Consider the following 23280-nt stretch of genomic DNA (forward strand, 5'->3'; position numbering starts at 1 on the left):
CATCTTTACTGAAAAAGAAAACTCACTTTGTCCCTGTCCATGGCAGGAGGTTGGAACGAAATGACATAAGGTCCTTTCCACCCCCAACTATTCTGATTTTATGAAATTCATCACTCACGGCACACCCTTGTAAGACATTCAGAAACCATGATGGATTTGGATGCTGAATGAGAGCTTGCACATAAAAGCATAGCAGACTTTGTTGTGTGACTTTTGAAGAGGGGAGGGAATTTGAATTTTTGGAAGAAAGGAGTTTTAAGGAACTATAAAACCAGTCAGTTCACAAGCTTCTCTGTTCCAGCAGTCCATGCAGATACCAACTTTGGAATCTTCCTCCCACCCTTGGGGAAAACAAACCACACACACACACTGTGGGGAAAGCGACCAACAGAAGAAACCCCACACCAGAAAAACAAATCCAAACCCCACTAAATGTTGTAATTCGGCATTACTTGCACATATTAAAGGTCAGCACTGGATTATATATAACCTGACCAAAACTCCCCCTGGAGCCTGTCACCAACTGTCATGTAGCTATGAATAGGTATAAGAGTCACCCACTTGGGAACATTCATTAGTTTGAAGTACTACTGATATCTGTGTGCACAGAAATGTCCCACATAATTCACTTAAGTTCTCTCCAGATCCTAAATCACCATCAGCAAACCTGAGCAAACCAACCCAATCATTAGTAGTTTTCTTTCATTGGCACACTTAAAGGAAAGGCAAAGGCACCCCTTTGTGTGAGTGTGTATCATTTATTGTAGTTCAAGAGAGTCAGGAATTGAACAGAAGACACAGCGAAAAAAAACCAAAGAAAAGAAAAACAACCTTTTTTTTTTTTCAGACTTAATTTTAAAACACTGTGGTTTCAAATCCTTTTTAAAAAGGAAATTCAAGTATCAGATGCAGGGGGCAGTAAATACAAAAATGTCTGTGAATCTTTTTTTTTTTTTAATTATTTTTTTATTTAAAAATGTAAGTCTACATTTCCTGCACCCTTTCTGCTTTGGTAAGGCCAAGCCATGGATACAAATTGGTACGCAACATAAAAAATGACCCCCTGCCCCAAACTGCAGCCTCCGAGACTAAAAGGATCTGCTCTCTGCAGACAAGCTCTAATGGCTCAGAACTGTCATTTAGCATATATCAGATCTGCAGCATTGAAAGAATGGAGTTTGTTTCTTTAAAAGTCACTGAAATCCTGGTATTCTCAAGCATCGCATCCACAGCAGCTGTTTCAAGATGTTTCTATCTCAAGGCTTTTCAAAAATACCAGAGCATCTACATCAACAGAAAGAGAAGGGACAGTTCAAAGAACGGAAATGAAAATCCATGTGTGAAATCGTTCCTTTTTTGAAGTTATCCTTGTGTCTAACACCAATTAAAAACCAAAAATGCAAATATGTGTAATAGAAAAATACGATCCCAAGATTAACACTTTGTTGCAGGCACAGTTATCCCATGGAACATGTTCTTTTGAGGGCAGGGGAATGATTTTGATTTTCACAGGGATTTTTGTTTTTGCATTACAAAAAGAAAAATAGGACAGCAGTGCAGGTTTGACGGAAGAGGAAAAAATAAGGAGGGAAAGGGGAAAAAGTTACTTTAGCAGCAAAATGTCCAAGGTTCTAACCACAATCAAATTAACGGATATCTGGCTGTAAAAAATAAGGTTGAAGGGATGCTGCCCTGATCCATTCATCTCTGCTAAAATAATTCAGCTGTAAAAACTCCAAAACGTGACATACTGAAGGACAGTTTTGTAACATAAGCAACTTCCTAGCTTGTCCTCCATGTTATTGACCATCCTTATCACTTAAATATATGTACAAGAATTAAGCTGCTTTCCACCTCGTCCACATGCTTCTGGTCACCACTGGAAGCCAGTGCCAGTGGGTGTGCTAATCCCATCAACAGCTTGCAAAGGGTATCTGCTCCACTACCACCCGAACAGCCCACGCCCTGCTCTTCCAACTGGTGTCGGCGTGCACTGCAAGGGAATTCTTAATGGTCAGCGTTCTGCTTGTCTCTCATCCAGGCTTGGATTTGCTCTTTAAGTTCTGGCACTAGTAATGTAAAGGAGAAAAAAGAAGAATTATTAATTTGCAGTTAAATTATAAGTATTCTACTATAAGGAAGTTCCTCATGACTAATTTCCAGAAACCTAATCAGGAATGTCTATCAATGTATTTTCTGCACAGCTTTGAGTATATGACTGACTCATTTCCCTACCACAATAATATCCTTTGGCCTGGTAGTTATGAAGTCAAGGACATGGGATTTCTTTCCCAGAAAAAGGGAAAGCAGAAGGAACTAACCTTTCTGTGCACACTGAGATGAAGGAACCATTACCTCAACTGAGGCCTCAAAGCTATCTTCTGACTCTATACAGAACAGGGCTAGAGCACCTCTCCTGTGACAACAGGCTGAGAGATCTGGGCTTGTTCAGCCTTGAGAAGGCTCAGGGGAGACCTGTAACAGTCTTCCAGTGCCTAAAGGAGGCTTCCAAGAAGTCTGGAGAGGGAACTTTTAACAAAAGCATGTAGGGACAGGACACAGGGGAACGGATTTAAACTGAAGGAGGGGAGACTGGGATGAGATCTTAAGAAGTTCTTCCCTGTGAGGGTGCTGAGGTGCTGGCACAGGGTGCCCAGAGAAGCTGTGGCTGCCCCGTGCAGTGTTCAAGGCCAGGTTGGATGGGGCTTGGAGCAACCAGCTCTAGTGGAAGATGTCCCTGCCCGTTGCAGGGGGTTGGAACTTTAAGGTCCCTTCCAACCCAAGCCATTATTCTATGATTCTATGAGAACACTGCATGCAAATTGCTTCCCCCAGTCTATAGCAGTTCCACTGGTGAATGTTAAACTGATACCTGGTTCCAGCATATTTTCTGTCAGCGTCTGACGATTGAAAGGGTCAGTGGAAGAGTTCAGCAGATGCCTCAGGATGATTGACCTGTCCATAATAGTTCCAGAGGGCAGCCTTACAGGATCAGTCATCAGGGTGTCCATAAGTGGGTCTGGGGGCACAAAGGGTCTCATTAAATGGAGACAATAGCTACAAATTTTATCTGCACGCAAAACCTCAGTGCAGAACTGATTATTCAGGATCCCAAGTCAAGTGTGTTGCTGGAGATACAGAAAAGTGTTAGTAAAGCAGTGGACTTGAGCCTTTATTCTCTATTCTCTTTATTCCTTATTATTTTCCCTTCCTGAACTGGGACAAATCATTAGCTATTTTAACTCTATTTTCAAATTATTATTTTAACTGTGCTAAAGTACATGCAAGCGAAATATGGATAGGATTGGACAGTCCAATCCCAGGGAAAGCAAAAAGAAACTCTTAGCTCTCTCTATTTACTTAACTATTTAATCGAAACAAAGCAGGATGCAAGGCTTCTTAAACAAAACCAAGTTTCTATTAAGATACATCAAAGTAACAAACCAAATCCCTCTTCTCCTAACAAGCCAGTATTTAGGAATCTCAACTTGCCTCTGAATTCATCCGGAGCATCGCTGTAATCGATTTCTGCACGGGCATTCTTGGCAACAATCTCCTCCACTTTCTCTGCCAGAAGTTTGAATTTCTCTATTGCTATGGTTGACTTGATTCCAGCCTTCCTCATCTTGGAGATCACCTCCTCAAAGAGCTCTTTACTGTAGGACCTCTACAAGCAAAGCACAAAAAGACCACTTTGCTGAGCAGTATCATCTTAATATGCCATAAAGATTTTAATGCATTTTTTTAAGGTTAAGAAAGAGGAATCAATGAAACCTCAGCATCACAGACAGAAAAGTTGTAACATTTCACCCAGCCCATCTTTGAGGTGGGCTTGCTCATTTTGATCAGGCGATGTTGCCTTTTTTGTTGGTCTGAACAGTTCTACAACAGTGAAGACCAGTAAAAAAAAGCCCAAGACATTCAGAGAGACTGTAATTATTAGCACAGTTCCTTTGACAACACATCCATCCTGCCACTCCTGTCTGTATTCTCGTTCTCACAAGTCCTGGCTGAAAACACAGCGTAAAAAGAGAAGTGGTTTTGATTCTTTAACTTCTCTGATAATGTGCAAGGCAGCAATGGGAAAGAAGTGACTGTTTCTCCCAATCCAAACAAAAGCCCCACCCCATGATGTTACAGAAATAGTAAAACAACTCAGAGGGAGGTAATGCTGGTTGGGAACTTGCCAGGCGGTGCAATCAGAGCTGTACAGCTGCACAGTACAACATTCAAAGGGACCAACTGCATATCCTATAGTTTCTACTGGAGCGAGCATTGCTTTCATGTAGAAACAGAAAGTTAGGCAAGGGCTTTTGAAAGCTGCTTATGTTCTAAAGACACCATTTTCTTCTCAGTTCACAATGCCATGTTTTGATATAAGCCTTTTAATAAAATTGTTATTTACACTGCAGTGCAAGGTTGAATTAAATGACAAAACAAAACCACGCTAAGTCTCACAGATTTCTGTTTTCCTTGGGGGTTTTAAAATGTTCCGCACAGCCCTCCTCCTTTCATCTACACTACACTGCATCAAGAAATACCATTCACTGCTTGGGACACGCAGTGCCCACCCAAACTCCTTTCTAGCCCAAGTGAACAGAGCTATGGCAACAAGCCCAGGGCTTTAGAAGTGTTTTCAGATCCCTTCTGATACGTGCTAGGATTTGCAAATGGGAAATGTATCAAAATGCTTTAAAGAAACCCTGCCATGATCAAGCAACTTTTTGTTTTGTTTTGTTTGTCCCCTCCTAATACCAGTAGCCATTACTGGGCATTTCCTTGGTGTTTCTTTCCTGCCACTGACAGTTTCTAAGGTGCTGGTCAGCCCACCCCCTTTTTTTAATGAAGGGCCACTCTGTTAATTAAGCTTCATTCCAGTTCCCACACCGGCAGGCTGCTTTCTCTTTAATCCCTCTGTCATGTGCATTTTGCTGTGGCATCGATGAATGAATGATGGGTAACATTCTCACTTTCGCATGTACTGAACAGCACAAAACACTCCCTGTGTGCTCATTATACACACGCAAACACACAAGGTCTGTTTCACAAGTGTTACTGATGTTATCTGCAATTATCAGGGCTTCACTAATTACAGAAAAGGGACCATAAGTTACTCCTACACCTCTGGCCCGCTCAGCATGCAAATACAGCTTCATGTGCTGTGAACCAGCTTCCACTAGAATTTCAGGTGGCCACTGAGAACATTTTTCCCTCTAGATCTTGAGAGGTTCGTATTATAAGACACAGGCATGGAGAGGTGCGAGTCACTTGTCCGATAGGTTTACAGAAGTGAGGGACAGCTCATCTATCATCAGAACTAACAGTCTGAAGACTCCTATGAGGAGTTCAAGGACGCCTTTAACTGTCTCACATCCGCTGTGCTTTGTCAGTTTATTACACAGCTATCTAATGAAGTGATAGAAAAGGGAATACTATTTGGCAACTATTAGTCTAGAGAAAGAACTTTGGATTGCTAAATGAGGCTCTTAGTCCCAGCTCCATTTCATGTGTTCTTGATGAGGATGCGGGAAAGGAGTCAAAACTCTTTGTATGGTTCTGTTTTCCCACTTGGAAAATTAGAACCAAGTACTTCTGGTACTTTACACCAAGGCTGCGTGTAGCTCCTAAGTGACTAGTGCTCAGGAAATTCCCTGCGCTACAGATGTTTATGTGTATCTGTAGGTTTGCAAAACGCTACCCATCCACAAAGAGCAGCCAGAATCCAGGCAGGGCTGATGTGCTGACAGAAAACAAACTGCAAGCACGTATGATGGAACTGGGCGGCAGGAAGATGAAACTCTTCTAGAGGATTCTGCAAAGTCCTCTTCGTCTACAGTGCTTTTTGGTTTTGTCCTCCCCCCTCTCATGTCTCTGGAGCTCACCTGATCATCAGCAATTGCTTTAGCGAAGCGAGCACAGTCTAGCTGTAGGTAAATGTCAGTCAGTTGGTCCAACAGCTTCTTTGGTTCAAACCCGTATTTCTCAGGGTTTTCGACTTTCAGGTCACGGCACTTGGGGCCACACAGTTGCTGCAAGTTAAAGTTCAGCATAGCAGCCAGTCGTGGTCCGAGTTCCTACAAGGCCAAAGTAAAAGAGCAATAAAGATTATCATCACTGGATTTGCATACCGCAAGATCAGGAATTATTAACTAATAAAATCATCCTTTTGTAGGCTGGAGGAAGTGTCTTTATGCACACTTTCAGTTTAAAAAAATGAATGCAAACAGCTTCTGTCTAGAAGGATCACACCGTCTCACTGACTGAACATCAAATAACTTCAACAGCAATTAGATTTCAATGAGTTGGAGAAAGGGAGGAAAATGGAGACAAAGGGCTACCAAACATTTCCAGGTTATTATCCAACAGCAGGGATGTTAAGAGAAGCCAGAAACCAAGATAAGTCTGGGCAGGACTTACAGGTCTGAGAAAAGGCTTCTGAACCTGCTTGGTAAGGATGTGGAACATATCCACAGTTTCCGTTGCCAGGGCAAGATAGGAACGAGACACACGCTCATCCTGAGCCAGCTGGGACTGCCGAGCCTGCTGCTGCTCCTAGAAAAGAAACCTTCAGTGGTTACAAGCCCACGGAATTCCCTACATCATCACCCCTCAAAGCAGCCATAGTGCTAACATGGGCCAGACAGACAGACGAGCAGATGGCAGTTCAAATACAGCTGTGATACATGTGTTAGTTTAAGGTACAGCTCCCTTCTGCTACCCACTGCTAACGCCTGCACCAATCTTCCAGACTCCTGCAGCACTGTAACATCAGTGCAGATGGTATCACAAGACCCAGGGGTCACCGAGTCTGTTCACATCCTGTAACCGCTCCTCACAGTTGCAGACCTGGGTTACGCTTCCTTTCCATCCAAATGCCTCAAGATCAACTTGGGACCTGAGAGTCAAGTGGGGTTCTCTGTAATTTATGCCCCACCGTAAGTAATAAACCCTCCACACCGGGACAATCTGTAGATAGGTAGCAGTGCATTTTGTCACTATGATAATGGCTTTACCTTGCTAGGAGGCACAAACACGAAGAGCAAACCAGAATCACTTTAACAAACAAGATCTTTATAGCTTTTTCTTTTCAAATTCTTGTTTAAAATCAATAACCTTAAAATAGAAATACCTGACATTGGTGGGTCAACACACAATTATTGTTTGATCAGAGATAAAGGGCTCTAATGGTCCGCATCAAATCTACCCCGGATCAATGCATTAACAAAATAAAAGCTTCTATTCCTTGAAGCCAATTCCACTGGCGAGCATCTTCCAAAAGCTCCTTCAAGAAGGTTAAAGTCTCGGTTTCTCCACTTAGAATTAAGTATAGAGTAATTTAAAACTTCACATTATCTCTACTTCACACCACACTCTTTGCCACCCACAACCTAACTACGAAGCATGATGGGTTTCCGCAGAAAGCCATCCAGAGTGACCACAGCAACATTGGCAGCAATAAGAAGCATTGAGAACTGCTTCCTATGAGCAGCCCTTTGGTGCTGCCCCTTATTAAAAAGGTTTTTTTAATGGTCTTATATTAAAATATTATAAGTAAAGGGCACTTTAAAACACAGCTCTGCTCACCCTGGGCAGGAGGTCCCATTGCTCTTTATTCTTCATCTCCTCTTGCACTTCATGGATACGTTTTAGGGACTCCAGACTCTCATCCAGCAAGAAAGTTGTGTCATTTATCAGCATGTTGATGTAGCGAACAAACTGCTTCCCAGAGCTGCAAGCATTGAAACAGGGTTATCACAGCAGAGTAGATGGGTGCGCAGCCAGCCTGCAACCCCTGATTTCAAACGATGATCCCATGCCCCAAGCCAAGTTGATTGTGGTGTCCACAGCTCAGTTTAGAAACACTCCAGCTCCACTGGAAGGGGTTGCCATTTAAAATACAATGGAACACAGCATCACCCATTCCTGATGGTAAGGATCTCCTCAGATGCATATTAGGATGCCTGAGCATCTTGCATGACAGTAAACAGTATTAGACAATGTCTTACTCACTTGAACTCTTCCATAAAGGTGCCATGGTGGGCTATATTCTGCCAGAGGCTCTTGAAAATGGTACTGATATGGTAGCGGATCGTAAACTTGTCATAGAACTCGCTCGTGGCTCCAGTGTGTTCAACATCTGAGCAAGAAAGCAGAGCCCAGAACTAAAATCAACACTTTCCTCCCGGGATTCACCTGCAATACGCTACCTCTCTCCCCTACTGCCTCCACTGTGATGAGCTTCAAGCACCAAGCTTTAATAGATGAAACTGAATTCACATTCAAGAAGTTCTCCATCGTAATCCCCACTAAAAGCAGCAGCACTGCCCATTTTCTAACCCAGAAACAACCTATTTCTTAAGAAAAACCCTCAGAAACCAGAACTTCCTGTTCTATTCAACTCCTCTCAGTCTAAAATGTCCCTAATAAAACTCTGGGAACACTGCAAAACCAGCTATTTCTACAGGTGCAAAACCCTTCTCTAAAGCAGGACTAGCCAAATGACAGTCATAGACTTTAAAATCCCAATCCTCCTTTACAAAGCAAACAAAAAGCTTCCAGTTTGCCACCTAAACACCCCAAAATGGTCACATCCATTTCCAGTGCTAGCTGTCAGTGCACGTGCAGCTTGTAGGACTAGAATTCCACCTAATGCTATTTCCCCTGATTCCTGAGCAACAAAGCCTCATCTTCACAAGACTTAAGATCAACCTGGCTTTTGGTTTTGTGTTGTGGCTTTAAGGGTTACAACTAACACAGCCTTTTGCCTTATAACACTCCTCGCTTACTGTACACTGGGTCAACTGTAGACTTACCTGTGTAAAACTTCATCAAGGAGGGGACTAACAATTTGGTGGAGAGAGGATGATTCTCAATCATTTCAAAGAACTTTTGGGTCCGGGGCTGAACAGCTGGATTTGTCATGAACATCACTTCCACCAGCTTGGCTACTAAATAAGGATTTCGGATGTAGTTCTGGTTGCAGAGCATCACTACAAGGAACATCACTACGTCCTGAGTACAGGGCTCATAAAGCACCTGAGGAGCATATCTGAAAAGAGGAAGATAAGGAAAACAAAATGGAAAGCCCCAACACTGTATTGTCTATAGTTATCAAGTTCAGATCACTCTTAAGAGTGGGGATGCTGAGCTCACCTCAAAGCCAATGCCATAATCTTACAGCTGTTGTTAAAAACCACAATATTGACTACAAAATAGCTAGAAAACTACTTTGAAACCCTAAACTTATGTGCACACCACCTGTGTCAGGGGTAGATGGGGGTACAAAGTCCCTTTAGATAGAACTTTACTTACTGTACAATAAAAAATAAAAACTCAGCAACATCTTCCACGTAAAACTCTGGCAATGCTGCAAATACCTTCGGAACTTCAGGAGTTAAAGGCAATTTTATGCTGTGGAATAAGAGAGACAACAAACAAGACATAAAAGTGCAGGGTTAAGTAGAAAGTGTCACGAGATCTCTTATGGAATTCTCCTATGGGAACACTTGACAGGAGTTCGGATATTAACTTTTACAACTCCGTGTCAGTACTTCAAGGGTACTAAGCATACCCAAGGGTTGCTCCCCAGCCCTCCAGCTGAACCCTGAACTATAAATAAGACGTATATCCCATGCAAGAATGTGTATCGCTGACATGAATAAAGTAACAGTCACGTATTAATGCAGACACTGCAAAACCAAATAGGAACATTTTAGAACTGCTGAATCCAGTAAAGAATCTGACACAATCTGAAGTCTCTTGGATACAACTCACAGAGATAACCCTGACACTCACTTGGGATAGGCAGGGTCAAGAATGCGAAGCATCAGCTGAATCACCATGCCATAGAAATTCAGACATCTCCTGAGAAAGTTTTCATCCAGCAAACCAGCATCCGCACAAGCCTTGCACCTCACCAGTTTCTGCAGAACACACATACAGAAACTAAGCCAGGGCAAGACAACGTAAAAGGAAGGTCAAGCCTATCCAAGCTGATCAATGTACCTGCGAGCTGCGACAATTATACAATGGTCTCTTCGTAAAGTATGCTCTCATTCGAGGACAACAAGGCATATTAAGTGCCAACGTATCAAACCCATGCACATGATTCAGAGTTGCAGGGACAGAGGAGCCTTTTACAAGCTTTATGGGAATGATGAAAGAAGTAAGAGCAGTATCAAAGTGGGAAAATGTGCAGTTAAAGTCGTTCTGGTGATGCAGCTCAGAAAACTTGCACCCGTTTAAACCAGAAAGACCTAAAAGGGTCAGACCTCCAAAAGAGGACTCCAGCATCCTCAGTCTTTGCAAGAATTCTACATGAGATAAGGGGCTCGAGAGTTCCATCTCCATCTCAGGCATGCACTGTGCACACACAACTCCCCCTGAACAAGCCACAGTCCCTTTGCTTGCTCTGTCTCCAATAAAAATAGTATTTTCTTCTCTCTTTTATTACTTTGAATTTTCAATTCCCCATTAATGTGATATTGTATCACGACCACCATCTGGTGCAGTACTCACAGGGTTCATAGATTCAAACCCATCATTTCAAGATACATTTAAACACCAGGACCCACCAGACAGACAGGCTGACAAAGGCATTTAGCTGAGAACTGAATCACTTACAAACCTTGAGCTGTGTCTTGCAACGTTTCAGCATTTCTCGATGCCTGGTAGCCAGAGGAGAATCCTTCCATTGACTTTCATTGTTCTTCAAATCTTCAACAGTCCTGAAAACCACATGCAGCGATTGGTTATCCTGACAGAGAGGATATGTACTGCCATCTACAAGGCATTTAACCTACTTATCTGCTGAATATCAAGGAAATACAGAGAAGTCAGCTGTTATCATAGCAAGAAAAAGAACTTGCTTTAGTAAATGCAGACTACACATCTGCACAGTGCATCTGAAGGCACTGCATACACTAGCTCCAACACACACCCCTGTCAGACAAATCAGACCAGTGCAAAGAGATAAAAAAGGGATGAAACACAGAATGGATCTATTTATCCTGCCTGAAAACCTAATTCTATCCCCATTGAAGTCTACAGTCACTCTAAAGGAAGTCATTAAAATTAACCCTGACACAAAAAAGGTACTACAGAAAATTAACCCAAACCCAATGAGCTATTTAGAGAGGTCTCATTTATTTTTTAGTATCAGAAAAGAAAAAAGGAAAACAAAAATCAGCCAAGGAAGAAAAAGGTGGCTGACAACAGGACTTGTTAGGAACACCTTCCCCTTCCCAAAGGTCCAAGTCTGCACCCTATGTATCTTCTCACTGTTGTAAATGCTACTTTGCAGGTTTGTTCTACCCTTGTCATGCTCCACTCCCCGTAACATTCAGGTTTGCAGAGCAGTACAGTACATGAACAGTCTGTAGTCTCCCTGGCAGCATCAGGACCAGTAAATCAAGGTGGCTGGTATCACCTCTCCTGCCTTTTCCATCTTCCCACTCTGCCCCACAGAAGGGAACTTAAATGCACATTACACACACCATTTACATTAAAAAAACCCCCAACGTATGCCTGTATCTTAATCTTTTTAGAAAGAGCAGCTGATTAGAACAAAACTCACTATACTGAACCATATGAAAATGATCCCTTTTCATTCCTCCTCTAAACACAGATTCTTTTCCACATTGATCTCTGCCTAGAGCAGAAAAACATCCAGTGTCATTTCTTTTTTACTAACATCTAATTACCTTGCCCAGTGCTGCAATTCATGGAAAACACTGAACACTGAGCTCCTACTGATGTCAGTAAAAGCCAAGAGCTCTTCACTCCACCCCATCAGATGGAGATTGCTGCATAAGGAACTCCTTTGGAACAATTCTAAATAAGGACAAAGCAGCAATTCCTTTTTCATACCAAATGTATGGCTTATTTACAAGTAATCCACAGGCTGTTTATATGAAAATCCTGTTTTCTTTAGACTATACTGACTTTTCCTGCTCTGGTCCCTGCAGCTTGCGCTTTAAAAACTAAAAATGAAATCATAACAAGCGCAGTCTAAAAATCCTGTAATGAACTCACGGAATTAGGGCCAAGGGACATTTACCAAAATGCAGTGAGTGCATTCATAAACAATGGAAAATAGTGGTGATCAAAAACGTGCTCTAATTTTAACAGAGTTTTCTTCCAGTTTAGCAACTATAAAAGTCTATTTGAATTTATGCCAAGAGAAACAGAAACCAGCAGGACCTTCTTGTCAACAACTTCACTTGAAAATGGTAAATGGCATGCTGAAGTACCTGTACACTGACAACATCAAGAGTTCACTCCTGAAGGGTTCCCTCCCTCCCTCTGCCCTGAGAGTATGACACATTATCCCACCTAAAGAAGCCAAGGAATTACCTTCTGGGACATACAAAACAGCTCAGGAATAACTAACAAGTTCTTGCTTCTGAAAGCACAAGTCATCTACAGTGATTTGATGATCAGACAGGTAACTAAATGCACTCCTACACTGTGCTGAGCCTGAGGCACTGATGTCCACACATTAGCAACCACACCATAGACTAAGTTATGATAAACAGCGTTAAGTAAAATGCTCTGAAGGGAATTGAATTATCTTTTAAATAGAATGGTCTTCTCACCAATTAGAGCTGCCTTGTGTAACCAATATCCCCCATCCCACTATTACCTGAATTCCCAATTCAAACCACAGTCCCTCAAGGTAAGCAAAAATCCGTAAGCAGCAGATTAACAAGTAGTTCAGATGATCTCTGCCACAGTTCTACCCAAACTGTCGTTCTGATTTCATTTAGTTTACAGGACTTGCTGTCACAGCAAGAAGATGCTGCTGGGACTCCAGCGTTAGCAGGCTCTAACCTGTTGAGTTCCCGGATGGCTCGCAGCCTGCGTATGTACCGGCGGCAGCTTGGCAGGATTGAGAGATGATGGGCATGCAGGGTTAGGAAGAAACATTCTGTTGGGAATTTCGGCTCAGAAAATGGAGACGGATCCCTGTCTGGAAAACAAACCAAGTGTATAGGTGAATAAACTGAAAAATAAACTTGTCCAGGAGCAAGACCTTGAACTCAACTTGCCTTTTAAGGCAAATGAGAGCTGACAGCATCAAGAAAAAGCATTTAGGAACAGGGCAATTATTTGCAGTATCAAAACCAGAGGGCAAGTAAGTGCTTAATGTGTCTCAGTCAGCGTACTCACAAAGTTCAGTGATCCAGGCTGCAACATCCTCCATTGTTGCTTTCACTCTGGTCTCATCTGTTGGGAGGTCAATACGACACCTGGGGTGGAATATGTACATGGGATCAACCGTTTCCAGCTTGATCTTTGTACTCAGTTGCTGTAGTACCCATAGGAAGTTGAGCATAAAGCCATCTGTAGATACCAAACGGTCATCTGTCTGTGGGGTAAGAAAGTGAATAGATGAAGACAAGCTTAGAGGTACAAGGGTGTTTTCTGCTGCTTTAAGAGTATTTGATATAATTTAATTATGCATGTTCAAGAAAAGGGAGAAATGATGAGGAATGTGGATCTGTAAGGAGACCTTTGTGACAATGGGAAGGTCACTTACTAACCAACATATTAACTTCATGGTTCAAGTAGTCATTCTCCAGAACATGAAACATATAAAAAGTAATAGACAATGACCTAAGAAATTAAAAGGGCCTCTTTCAAGAACAGTTTGCCACAGATACAGAGTTTCAGATAGTTGCTGAGTTTTATAAGTTTTATTTAAGTCTGAATTTTCTATTACTTTTTCACTGAAATTTCCCTAGTAATGGTTCCAAATGTTTGCTTTTGACAAGGGGACTTGAAGACACTAGTGATGCAAACTTCAGTTGCTGAGGATTCATCACAGGAAATGTGTGCAATGGGTTAATTCAACAATGGTAAAACAACATCTCCGTTTGTTGTTTCACCACCAGTTCCTATCTGCATCACTCCTTTTACAGACACCATACGAAGCTGAGCCATTTCCTATCTAGGAAACAAGGCTTTCAAACATAGCCAATCGGCATGAAGCCCCCATACATGTGGCTGGGGAGGAATTCAAAGGTTTAAACGTATAGAAACTCTGTTAATGAAGCTGTATGTCAGTCCTAAGAGAGGAAATAAGCTGCTCAAATAGGTAAAACAGTACTATTTCAGAAATGAAAATGTATTGAAAGAGAGAAAAGACTGAGGAGAGAGCTTCTTGCCTGTTGCAGTAGGCACTCAAAACTCTTTTGTCCTCCATTCGAGTGCCACCGGTGCATGAGCCAGTGACTGCTATTTGTGCATTGACTACACCCACAAACCACATGAAGTGCTCCCCTTGATTTACCTGCATTTGTGCCTTTTTCATGTTGGCATTGACAACAGCTGCCATGTAATTGAGAGCTGCTTCTCGAGTTTCCCCATTCAGCAAAATACTGTGTAGAATCTTGAACAGCTCTTGCTGCAATGTCAAGTAAACATTCTGTCAGGTTGCACATACTTCTCACCACCACATTCCTGCTTCCTACATTCTACAGATGCCACAAAACTAACTACAACTTCTGTTATGGTCTTACTGTCAGTTTTACCTGCACGTATTAGTTATGCCATTAGTTATAGAAAAGATTTATATATAGGAGACTAGTGCAACACACACACTACTAATCCAGTGTGTATGTTTTTACTCATCCTTTAATGTGAACTACAGCCCATGACTAACTGTTCTGCTATTTTCTGAATTGGCTTACAACCTTGGAGAAGTATTTGTAGCACTGATTTTTAACCCTAATTCCCTCCAGTCATATCCTGACAGATTTGTTGTTTCACAAGTTATTGTTCTAATATTATATTGTTCACCTATGTCAAGACCAAACCCCCATAATATTTAGCCTATTCTTTAAACATGAGATGACTTACCCTTGCTAATTCCAGGTAATGCTGCAAAGACTGGCTAACAACCCGCGTGTTTTCAAGAGTAATGGCAGGCCCTGAGAAGTACTTTTCAACTACTTTGTTCTGAAAACAAAATGAAGATTGGGAAATGTATCAAACACAATGGGGAAGGCAAACCAAACAAAGCAGCCCCACCATGCAACTATCAGCATCCTTCTCTAACACTTACATCATCTTCAGCAAAGACAGAGAGACTGAAGAAGGCTCCGAGATAGGAAAGTCTTTGCAGCTCTCTTCCTGCACCCGTGCTTAAAGATTTAGGCAACCACAAGGGTAAAGAGACAACCTAGAAAACAGGAGAGCCAGCAAGTTAATCAAAGGTGCCACGTCAGCCACACTGCTTTATCTGTGCTGTCACCTTTCAGTGTTTGCCACATGCCCTCAATGCTTTAACATTCAGGCATGCTGATAGCTAAATGGAAACATCTCCTCAGGATTTCAGCAATCAAAGCAGGTCTTTTGATGTCCTAGTTTTTCTAAATCCCTAGGGAAAAGGATTCCCTTTAGTAGTTTAAACTACTATCCAGCATGTAGCCCGTGTTTGAGAGTTCAGGAGAACATTACCAATGTGGACTGTACAACACCGAAACCAAAGTAACTTACATGGTTGAAAAACTTGAAAAAACTTGAAAAAACCCAGGGTTTTAACTTGAAAAAACCCAGAGTTAACACACTTACCAGACTGCACATAGGGTGTGTTTTCCCAAACTTGATTTCACAAAGTTCACATAGTGCCTATAAGGAAATGCCAAGAAAAATTCCTTTCATACGTAATTCCTAAGCAACCTGCCTGCAAGCAACAAGTTTAACATGGTGAAGAGCCAAACCTTTTCCCCCTCAACCAGTGGAAAAACTTTCACCTTTACGATGTTGAAGATGGCCAAAAAGAGCTAGAGTGCACCCTGCTCCCATTTTAGCTTTTACATCTGTTCCAAGTTGTCCCAAAAAAGCTAAACATGTCTCACAGGATAATAAAGGATTGCACTTACTGCAAAAATTAGCTGTGCAACTTGTTTGTTTGCTCAGAACACAACAATGCCTCTGCTGGACTCCTGAACTGCCACGGAAGAGTCGGTAACAATAATAAATAGAGCAGTTGTTCTATACATACACCAAGGGCTTTGTCTTTTGAATCAGAGTGGAAAAATGTCAGATGAACACAGAAGCCAGAAACAAAGAATCCTAGCCAAGATCTCTAACTCACTTTCAACTGCAGCACAGAAAAAAGAAGCAGTTATAACAGATGATTCTGAAAACACAAACATACTGAAGGCTTGCACATATCCCGCTTCTCCTCTATTACATGTTCTCATTCTTCAGTTGTACTACAGCTAGTAACTACTATTCCATCCTTTTGCGGCACTGTCCCAACTAGGTATGATCAAAATGGAATATCACTTTCAAGCAGCCCTTTCTTGGAGCCAACAGCCAGATTTGCCACAGTTTGCAATTTAAACTGGGAGGAATAATAGAGAACCAGCAAAAGTCCCAGAGCTGCTTAGTGGATTTGTTCTGCAGCACCCCAGACCAGCTAAGACCCCGAAGCACAAGTGAAATCTGAGATCTAACAGCCTTTTTTGTATCATACACTGAAGATCCTAAAAACTGAAGGTGTTGGCTGACAAAGCTCAGCTGAGCCAAGAATTCCTCTTGCTCTTTTGTGGCCAAGCATGCTTTGCAAAAGACCTTTCTGCTTTGTCAATAAAAGCAGTAAGAGGGAGGTAGACCTAGGACTATAGTATGCACTTAGAGAAACCTAAAAATAAACCTCCCAACTTTGCAGCCAGGGACTAGTATGACCTTTTCCAACATTAAACAGTCACCAATTCAAATAACTTTGTGTTTAATACAACAGATTTGAGTTTCCCACATACAAAAGTGAGTCCAAACACGCACTGGTATGGATATCGGGCCTCGTTTCCCAGACTTGCAGTATTATAACTGGTATCTGTGATGAAATCCGTACATGTGATTAATCCTACATTAAGCAATACATGTAAGCATTTGAATAACCCACTGTACAAATGCTGTACATTAAGCTTATTATTGGCCTCAGACTCTACTAGATTTTAATGGTCTTGAAGACATCTCCTACCACATTCAGTTTCCAACAGAGTTTTACAGTAATACACTAGCCCAAAATACTGAGGTATATTATGTTGTATAGAATCTGCATAAGTTATCAGTAACCATAAAGAAAGTGCTTCAAGAAATGCACAGTCCTTACCATAAGGGGGTATTTGAAATTGTCACTATCAAGGGAGCACTCTTTGGAAGCTACAGCCAGGCCTTGTAAGATGGGAATAAAGATCTGTAAAAGCAGAAGCAGATTACTTCATTCAGGAACAGGAAGCAATCAGATGACACTGTTGCAGCACACAGCATGAAATGCCTGCTCATTCCTCCAGTACTGCAAGTTACACAAAAGGAAAATTAAGATCTCTTCTCTAAATGTGTAGCAGTTAGGCCTGAACACTTAAGAGATGATTCAAAGCTAAAAACCAATTTGCTTCATATAGTGCAAATGAGGTATCGACTTAATGCCTGGGCATAACAACTTATCCGTAAGAACTACTTTCCCAGCACTTGTATGTATTTTTCCTGATCATGTTCTAACTTGTTTCCAAACATTTACTTCGCAAACAAAACCAAACAGCATCATGCACATCTAGATTTGGACCCAAAGCTAACAGATAGGAGCTGAAGCTGACAAACAGTCATACCAGCAAACTGCCAAAAATCAGGTGTTCCATCAAGTTCTCTGCATGGGGAAGCCTACACACATTTCATACAGGATCACCGCAGATGCCATATGCATGTGTGCAAGCATGTATGTTGTGCACACAAGCAAGAGCACAAGGTCTTTAGAGGTCTCCAACAACTTGATTGCCCAAATGCGTAATAATGTATTTGCCTATACACTTGGGGTAATAACATAGCTTTAATTCTGCATGTCAATACAGCTTTTAATTTTGCAAGCTGGTTTTGTGCTGGTAAGTTTTAGCTGTGCTAAGAGTAAAGATAATGAGCAGCAGACAAGGATTGTTATGAAAGAGGAAGTGACCTGACAGGAACTCATGAATCAAAAGTAATTATACCCCATTAGTAAGTCCCAATCACACAGCTCGGACATCTATACCCTCATAAAATACACTCTTGTTTTGCAACAATTACAAGAGGTCCCACTGAATTTAAAATCTAACTATATTGTGCTGTTTCTAGACAAAAAGCAGTATTCAATCGTACTACAGAAAATTACTTTAAAGGGGTTATTGTCTGCTTCAGCTGGAGGAATGGTTCTCTTCTCCAGGGCAGGTGATGTTTAAATGTACTTTCAACTGCACGAACCTCTACTAAAAGTGTCCAGAGAGAGATGTTATTAAAAGGTACTTGCACAACACATAAAAATTAGCTCTCGTAATCTTTTCTTCAAGATAGGAAGGCTCAAATGCCATTCTGGAGGCCCCTTTACAGCTAAGTCACGTAATATTACAGGAGTGCTAAGCAGAAACAACTACAACCTTCCTATATACTTTAACATTATATGGGCTAGAAGAAATTTGTTAGTTTTGTGTCTTAATTACTAGGCCCTCCAGTGCTTATTAACAAATAAAATTAGAACCAGTAAATACTGAAAGTCAGTCTTCTTCACACAATGCTAAATGAGTTAAAAATGAACAAAACCTAACTGGTTGCTGGCCCCTGAAGTAATGTGAGATGTGGAATAAACCTTGGAAATCCACTCTCTTGTATATTGCAAATAGTAGAATCATGTAATTATTTGGCTTTTACCTATGGCCTTACCTGTTTGAACACCTCTTCATCCTGATAAGTTGTTCTTACCAGCTCTTGGATGAAGCCAAATGGGAGATTCCTACACAGCATATATGGGACCAGCAAAGACTGCTGCTGCAATGACCTTGATTTGTATAAAAGAGAAAGAAATAAAGCCAGAACTACTGATTATTTGCAGCGGTATCTGCAGCAATGTCAGAGTAATCACCTCTAAGGATGTGCCAGAAAGCAGATTATCAACATGGAGACACACCTACTCCTTTCAAAACTAACCCTGTCTTTCAAGTTACTTGTGGAAAGGTTATTCTGAACCAGATGCTGCTGCCAACATTACTCTTGAGTTTAAGGGGGCTGGATGCAAACAACAGCTCCCGTGTAGTAACTGGGTCTCCCTTCTACTCCTCTTTAATGAAAAAGCACCTTTTCTATAATGAAAACCCCCCTTTGCTAAGCTAAGCCAGTGAGCAACAACAGTTCTTGATGTTTGCTTTTCCAGACTGAGAAAAGAGTGTAACATTAGTCTGTTCTGAATTAATACAGTCGTTACTTTAAACTGCTCCCTAGCATTTATTAACAAAGTGAGGTTTTTTGACTCGTTACATATATAAAACTCATTCTAATGTCAACACTGGTGCACACAGAGACAAAACTAACCTCAAAGCACAGTGGATAACTGGTGCACCTTTAAAGATTATACCAGTATTTTCTGGAAATACAAACACAGAATCATGCAGATTTTAGTCAAAATCCTATTTTAAAACACTTTTCACAGTTCCAGCTAAAGAGAGTGCACATGAAACAACTGCCCTTGAAACCTCAGAGTTGGGATCTAGTGCAGAATGCCTACACACAGCTTTACACTACCAAATCTGTTGTGGGAAGCTCTCTGAAGTGAACAAGTGCTATGGCACATAGCTTTTGCTATACATTTTGATAGGACTGTTGCTCAGGTGTAGCTCGACTGGTTACTGACTTTCACATGAGTAGTGCCCCTATAATCTGCAAGTAAAATAGTTCCTGCATGAGGTAAGGCAAAAAAACACCTTGGTTAACTCAGATCCCCCACTTAAACTGTTCAAATCAAAAGTGATTTTACCCAAACACAGTGAGAAAACACTTGAGCTGCTCTCCTCCAACATATTAGTGGGAACAATATAGTCTAGAATGGTGCAGCAATAAACTACTCCTCTGGCACATAAATGCATCCTGCTCCAACAACTGATCTCAGTTTTCTTATCTAATCCTCAGAAGAAAACAAAACATTCCAGAACAGTCCATGTTCATGATTAACCTCAGCTCTATTTACCTTGGTTGTGTCAAGGATCCCTGTAGCACCAAAGCAGCATGTGAAATGCACTGGGATCGGATGTTGCTCAGTAACTGGCTAACTGTTGGCTGGCTACACATCTGATAAAAATAAAGTTATTTTAATACAAACTAGACGTATTCAGAGACACAGCAGACAGGAAATATGATAAATTTCTTTATTCATGCAATATGAATGTAATAGGGAAACTAAGAGTAGTGCTACTCCAGCTAAAAGCCTTTCAGATTCTATATATAAAGTGTGGTTTGTTTTTTCCCCAAGAAGCAAGAGCTTAAAGCGGAATATAGAACACTGATTGAATATAGAACACTGACAGGGAGCTGGCCTTGCAAAAGTATGTTTTACATGGAATAAACCCAGCTAAAGTGCAGTAGATGAAAAGGGGAAGAACAGTTTCTAACACAGTGCTTATTTTAGAGGTGGAAAACATACACATAATTCAAATATGATGAATTAATAAGATTCAAAAGGGACCTTATAAATTCTGTCAATCTATTTCTACAATAAAATCATCAAAAAAGAACTACCAATTTTCCCAGTAAAGCAGAGTACGAGGCGTGTCTGTGACAGCACTGATATAACTTCAATCATCTGAAAAATACCTTTGGTGCTTTTCTCTCCTCTATTCCAACTCTGTCAAAACACTCAATGAGGTAGTTCAGCATCTCTGTCTCCTTACAGTTTTCAATGGTGAAGTGGTCACTGCAGGAATCGGAAACACTTGAGCTGCCAGAGCCTCCAATACTTCAAAACACACAGAAAGAAGAAACAAAACATTAGGCACCGATCTTCACTTGTGCACAATCAGGTAATCATAAGCTCTTGACTTGCTCTGTGAAATTTCTGAGGACTCCATCCTATCACACACAGCTCCATAAATAAGACAATATCTGTGATCTATAAGGAGCTCTCCATCGAACAGCCTGTCCAGCTCTCAAAGTTCAGCTCTACTGTAACGTGACTGAAGAATCAATTATCTATTAAATGAATTATGTATCTGAAAGACAGCAATAAGGTGCATGATGGGAATCCAGAAATCTTATTTTCATGTGGCAAAACTGAAAATGAGCAGCCTTTAATTTATACCCAATGTCAAAACCGTTGGGAGGCTCAGGACATCACAACGCTTCCATGCCATGACGCAACCTTTGCATCATATCTGTGTATAGCATTCAAAATGGGAGAGAGAGACCTCACAAGCTCTGTCAACACTAGCAGCTCATGGAAGGCAAGATCCTCCCACTGCAGAGAAGAGACCTTAGACAACAGATAGGGCTACAATCACTTTTTATATGCTAAGGAAGGAGAACAAACAAAGCAGGAGGAGATACATCAAAGCAACTGTTCCTTTTAAAACTCCTACGTTAAAGATCATTTGATTTCAACTCAGTTCAATTCCCTCACAGTAAGAGATGCCATTTCTTTAAATAGCACGGCCTTAGGTATAGGGTTAAGAAAACACCGATACTGTAAACACAAAAACTATATCCCCAAAACCATGCTTGAGCCCAGAGAGAAATTAAACACAAGAGTGAGAACACACCCTGCGACTCTCCATCTCAGACTTGTTATCTCAACAGAATTCTGCTCTACAGAACAGCTTGGCAAAGCTAATTAAAACCAAAAGCCTCATCTTACAGAAGGGAATTAAGACAAGATATACCCACTTATGTAAATGGAATTAAGAAAAGAAGCAATTATGTGGATGCTCTATGGCTATTCCTCAAAGAACTGGCTGTGTACAGGCAGGGTGGATGGAAATGAACTAATTTATAGGCCCCAGATCTCAAACTGGAAAATTAGAGTATTTGTTTCCTTTAATGCAGCTTTTTTAAAAGCACATTTAAAGCTACAAACCATCAGAACTGGAATTTCCTTTAAACTGTAAAATAATTTGCATTCTAATAATCAAGCTGTACAAAGCTATTGTGCAAGCTTTAGAGTCCAACCAATAAATCAGGGAAAGGTTATTGCTGCTAAGCATCTGGTAGCTCAGCATGTTAAGGAACAGAACTTCTAATAGCAGCCATCTCTTTTTGCAGAGAGAGAATTTGTTTTCAGTTATTCAATTAAACCTAATCCATGTACACTAAACTCTATTAAAATAGTTCTCAGTAATCAAAAATCATGTCTTTGCTATAGCCTCCCTTTTAAACCTTTTCACTTCCTACATTCAGGTTAAAAATGACCCTTTTAAGAACATAGACTTCTATTTAAAACCCCTACTACTTCTATAGTCATTCATTCTGTTTATGATTTCACTGCAGCAGTAACTGAAATTATTCTAATGCAAAGCTCATACATCCTTCGTACACATATTGAATGCCTTGGTATTTCCAGAATACAAGTTGTTGCATAATTGTACAGTCACTATGTTCATAATTTAACTAACGTTTTACTGCTGTCTGCAGGATGCCAGGACATAATACGCAAACTAAGACCCCAGAAGCATCAGAAATCCTTCCCAAAGGCTTTGCAACTCAATCCAACATTTGGATTAAATTGCCAACAGGATAAAAGAGTGGGAAAGAATCAGCCTAAATTCCACAAATGCAAAACCCCCTAACTTGGTAACTTGATAACCTGTGTTATCACTTCACTATCTTGAAATTAGACTGGAAAAGAGGAGATGCTGTTGGAAAGTCTTTTAGTTAACAGTTCTACCTGAGCAGCAGTGAGCTTTATTCCTTTCTCCAACTTGCACTGATACAAAAGAATGGGGCATTTTACTTCTGTGTCAGCCAAGGCACTGCAGCATTACTTTGCAATGCAATGTAAGACAGGAGAAGATCCTACTCTGCATTTACATTTCCAAAAGCTGGTTTTTTTTTTCTTGGCATATCCAGTGTTCTGCAGGTTTTTGTACAGCTATCTGGCTATTCAAAACAGAACTCACTAATACCATTTCTCATTTTGGTTGTGTACATTGTCATGTCACACAAATTAAAGGGCTTTGCTATCTAATTACTAAGTCTGTTCAACAGTGACATGTACCACTCTTTCCCCTCCATTCTTGGTTGTTCCAACTGTATCAGCTTCTACTCCTATGTCAAAGCACCAGTTTAAACTTTCAGGTCTATTTTCTTTACAGGCCAGAGGAGTGACCCTCAGCTGTCAAGCAGCAATGAGGCCTCAATGAAATCACACCATTTGCATCAGTTGGCTATTTGCCACCGTGTCTTTTCCTACATGTGTACCTTTGTCCTCATTTTCCAGTTTTTCATAGGAAGACATATGTACGATGTACCATTGGTTTTAAA

At 41.0% G+C, this 23280-nt stretch overlaps 1 protein-coding gene across 3 annotated transcripts in view; it reads right to left on the bottom strand.

Moving 5' to 3' along the window:
* Positions 1 to 738: 738 nt before the first annotated feature.
* Positions 739 to 23280, bottom strand: part of UBE4B (ubiquitination factor E4B) — a 38955-nt gene continuing 16413 nt past the window's right edge. For 2 of the 3 annotated variants that reach the window (XM_065696289.1, XM_065696288.1), the window contains 21 exons: positions 20623 to 20764; positions 20000 to 20100; positions 18703 to 18817; positions 17126 to 17209; positions 15577 to 15633; positions 15068 to 15184; positions 14863 to 14961; positions 14294 to 14407; positions 13171 to 13369; positions 12832 to 12970; positions 10628 to 10727; positions 9796 to 9923; positions 9313 to 9411; positions 8814 to 9049; positions 8011 to 8137; positions 7585 to 7729; positions 6418 to 6552; positions 5883 to 6074; positions 3493 to 3667; positions 2873 to 3019; positions 739 to 2069 (listed from right to left, as the gene is read on the bottom strand). In XM_065696289.1, coding sequence (XP_065552361.1) covers positions 2008 to 2069; positions 2873 to 3019; positions 3493 to 3667; positions 5883 to 6074; positions 6418 to 6552; positions 7585 to 7729; positions 8011 to 8137; positions 8814 to 9049; positions 9313 to 9411; positions 9796 to 9923; positions 10628 to 10727; positions 12832 to 12970; positions 13171 to 13369; positions 14294 to 14407; positions 14863 to 14961; positions 15068 to 15184; positions 15577 to 15633; positions 17126 to 17209; positions 18703 to 18817; positions 20000 to 20100; positions 20623 to 20764 — 2713 coding nt within the window. In that variant the 3' untranslated portion in view covers positions 739 to 2007. The remainder of the gene's footprint in view (positions 2070 to 2872; positions 3020 to 3492; positions 3668 to 5882; positions 6075 to 6417; positions 6553 to 7584; positions 7730 to 8010; positions 8138 to 8813; positions 9050 to 9312; positions 9412 to 9795; positions 9924 to 10627; positions 10728 to 12831; positions 12971 to 13170; positions 13370 to 14293; positions 14408 to 14862; positions 14962 to 15067; positions 15185 to 15576; positions 15634 to 17125; positions 17210 to 18702; positions 18818 to 19999; positions 20101 to 20622; positions 20765 to 23280) is intronic. The other variant, XR_010616267.1, reaches the window with a different exon arrangement.

The sequence above is a fragment of the Lathamus discolor genome, chromosome 16, assembly GCF_037157495.1.
Source record: "Lathamus discolor isolate bLatDis1 chromosome 16, bLatDis1.hap1, whole genome shotgun sequence".
Taxonomy (NCBI): domain Eukaryota; kingdom Metazoa; phylum Chordata; class Aves; order Psittaciformes; family Psittacidae; genus Lathamus; species Lathamus discolor.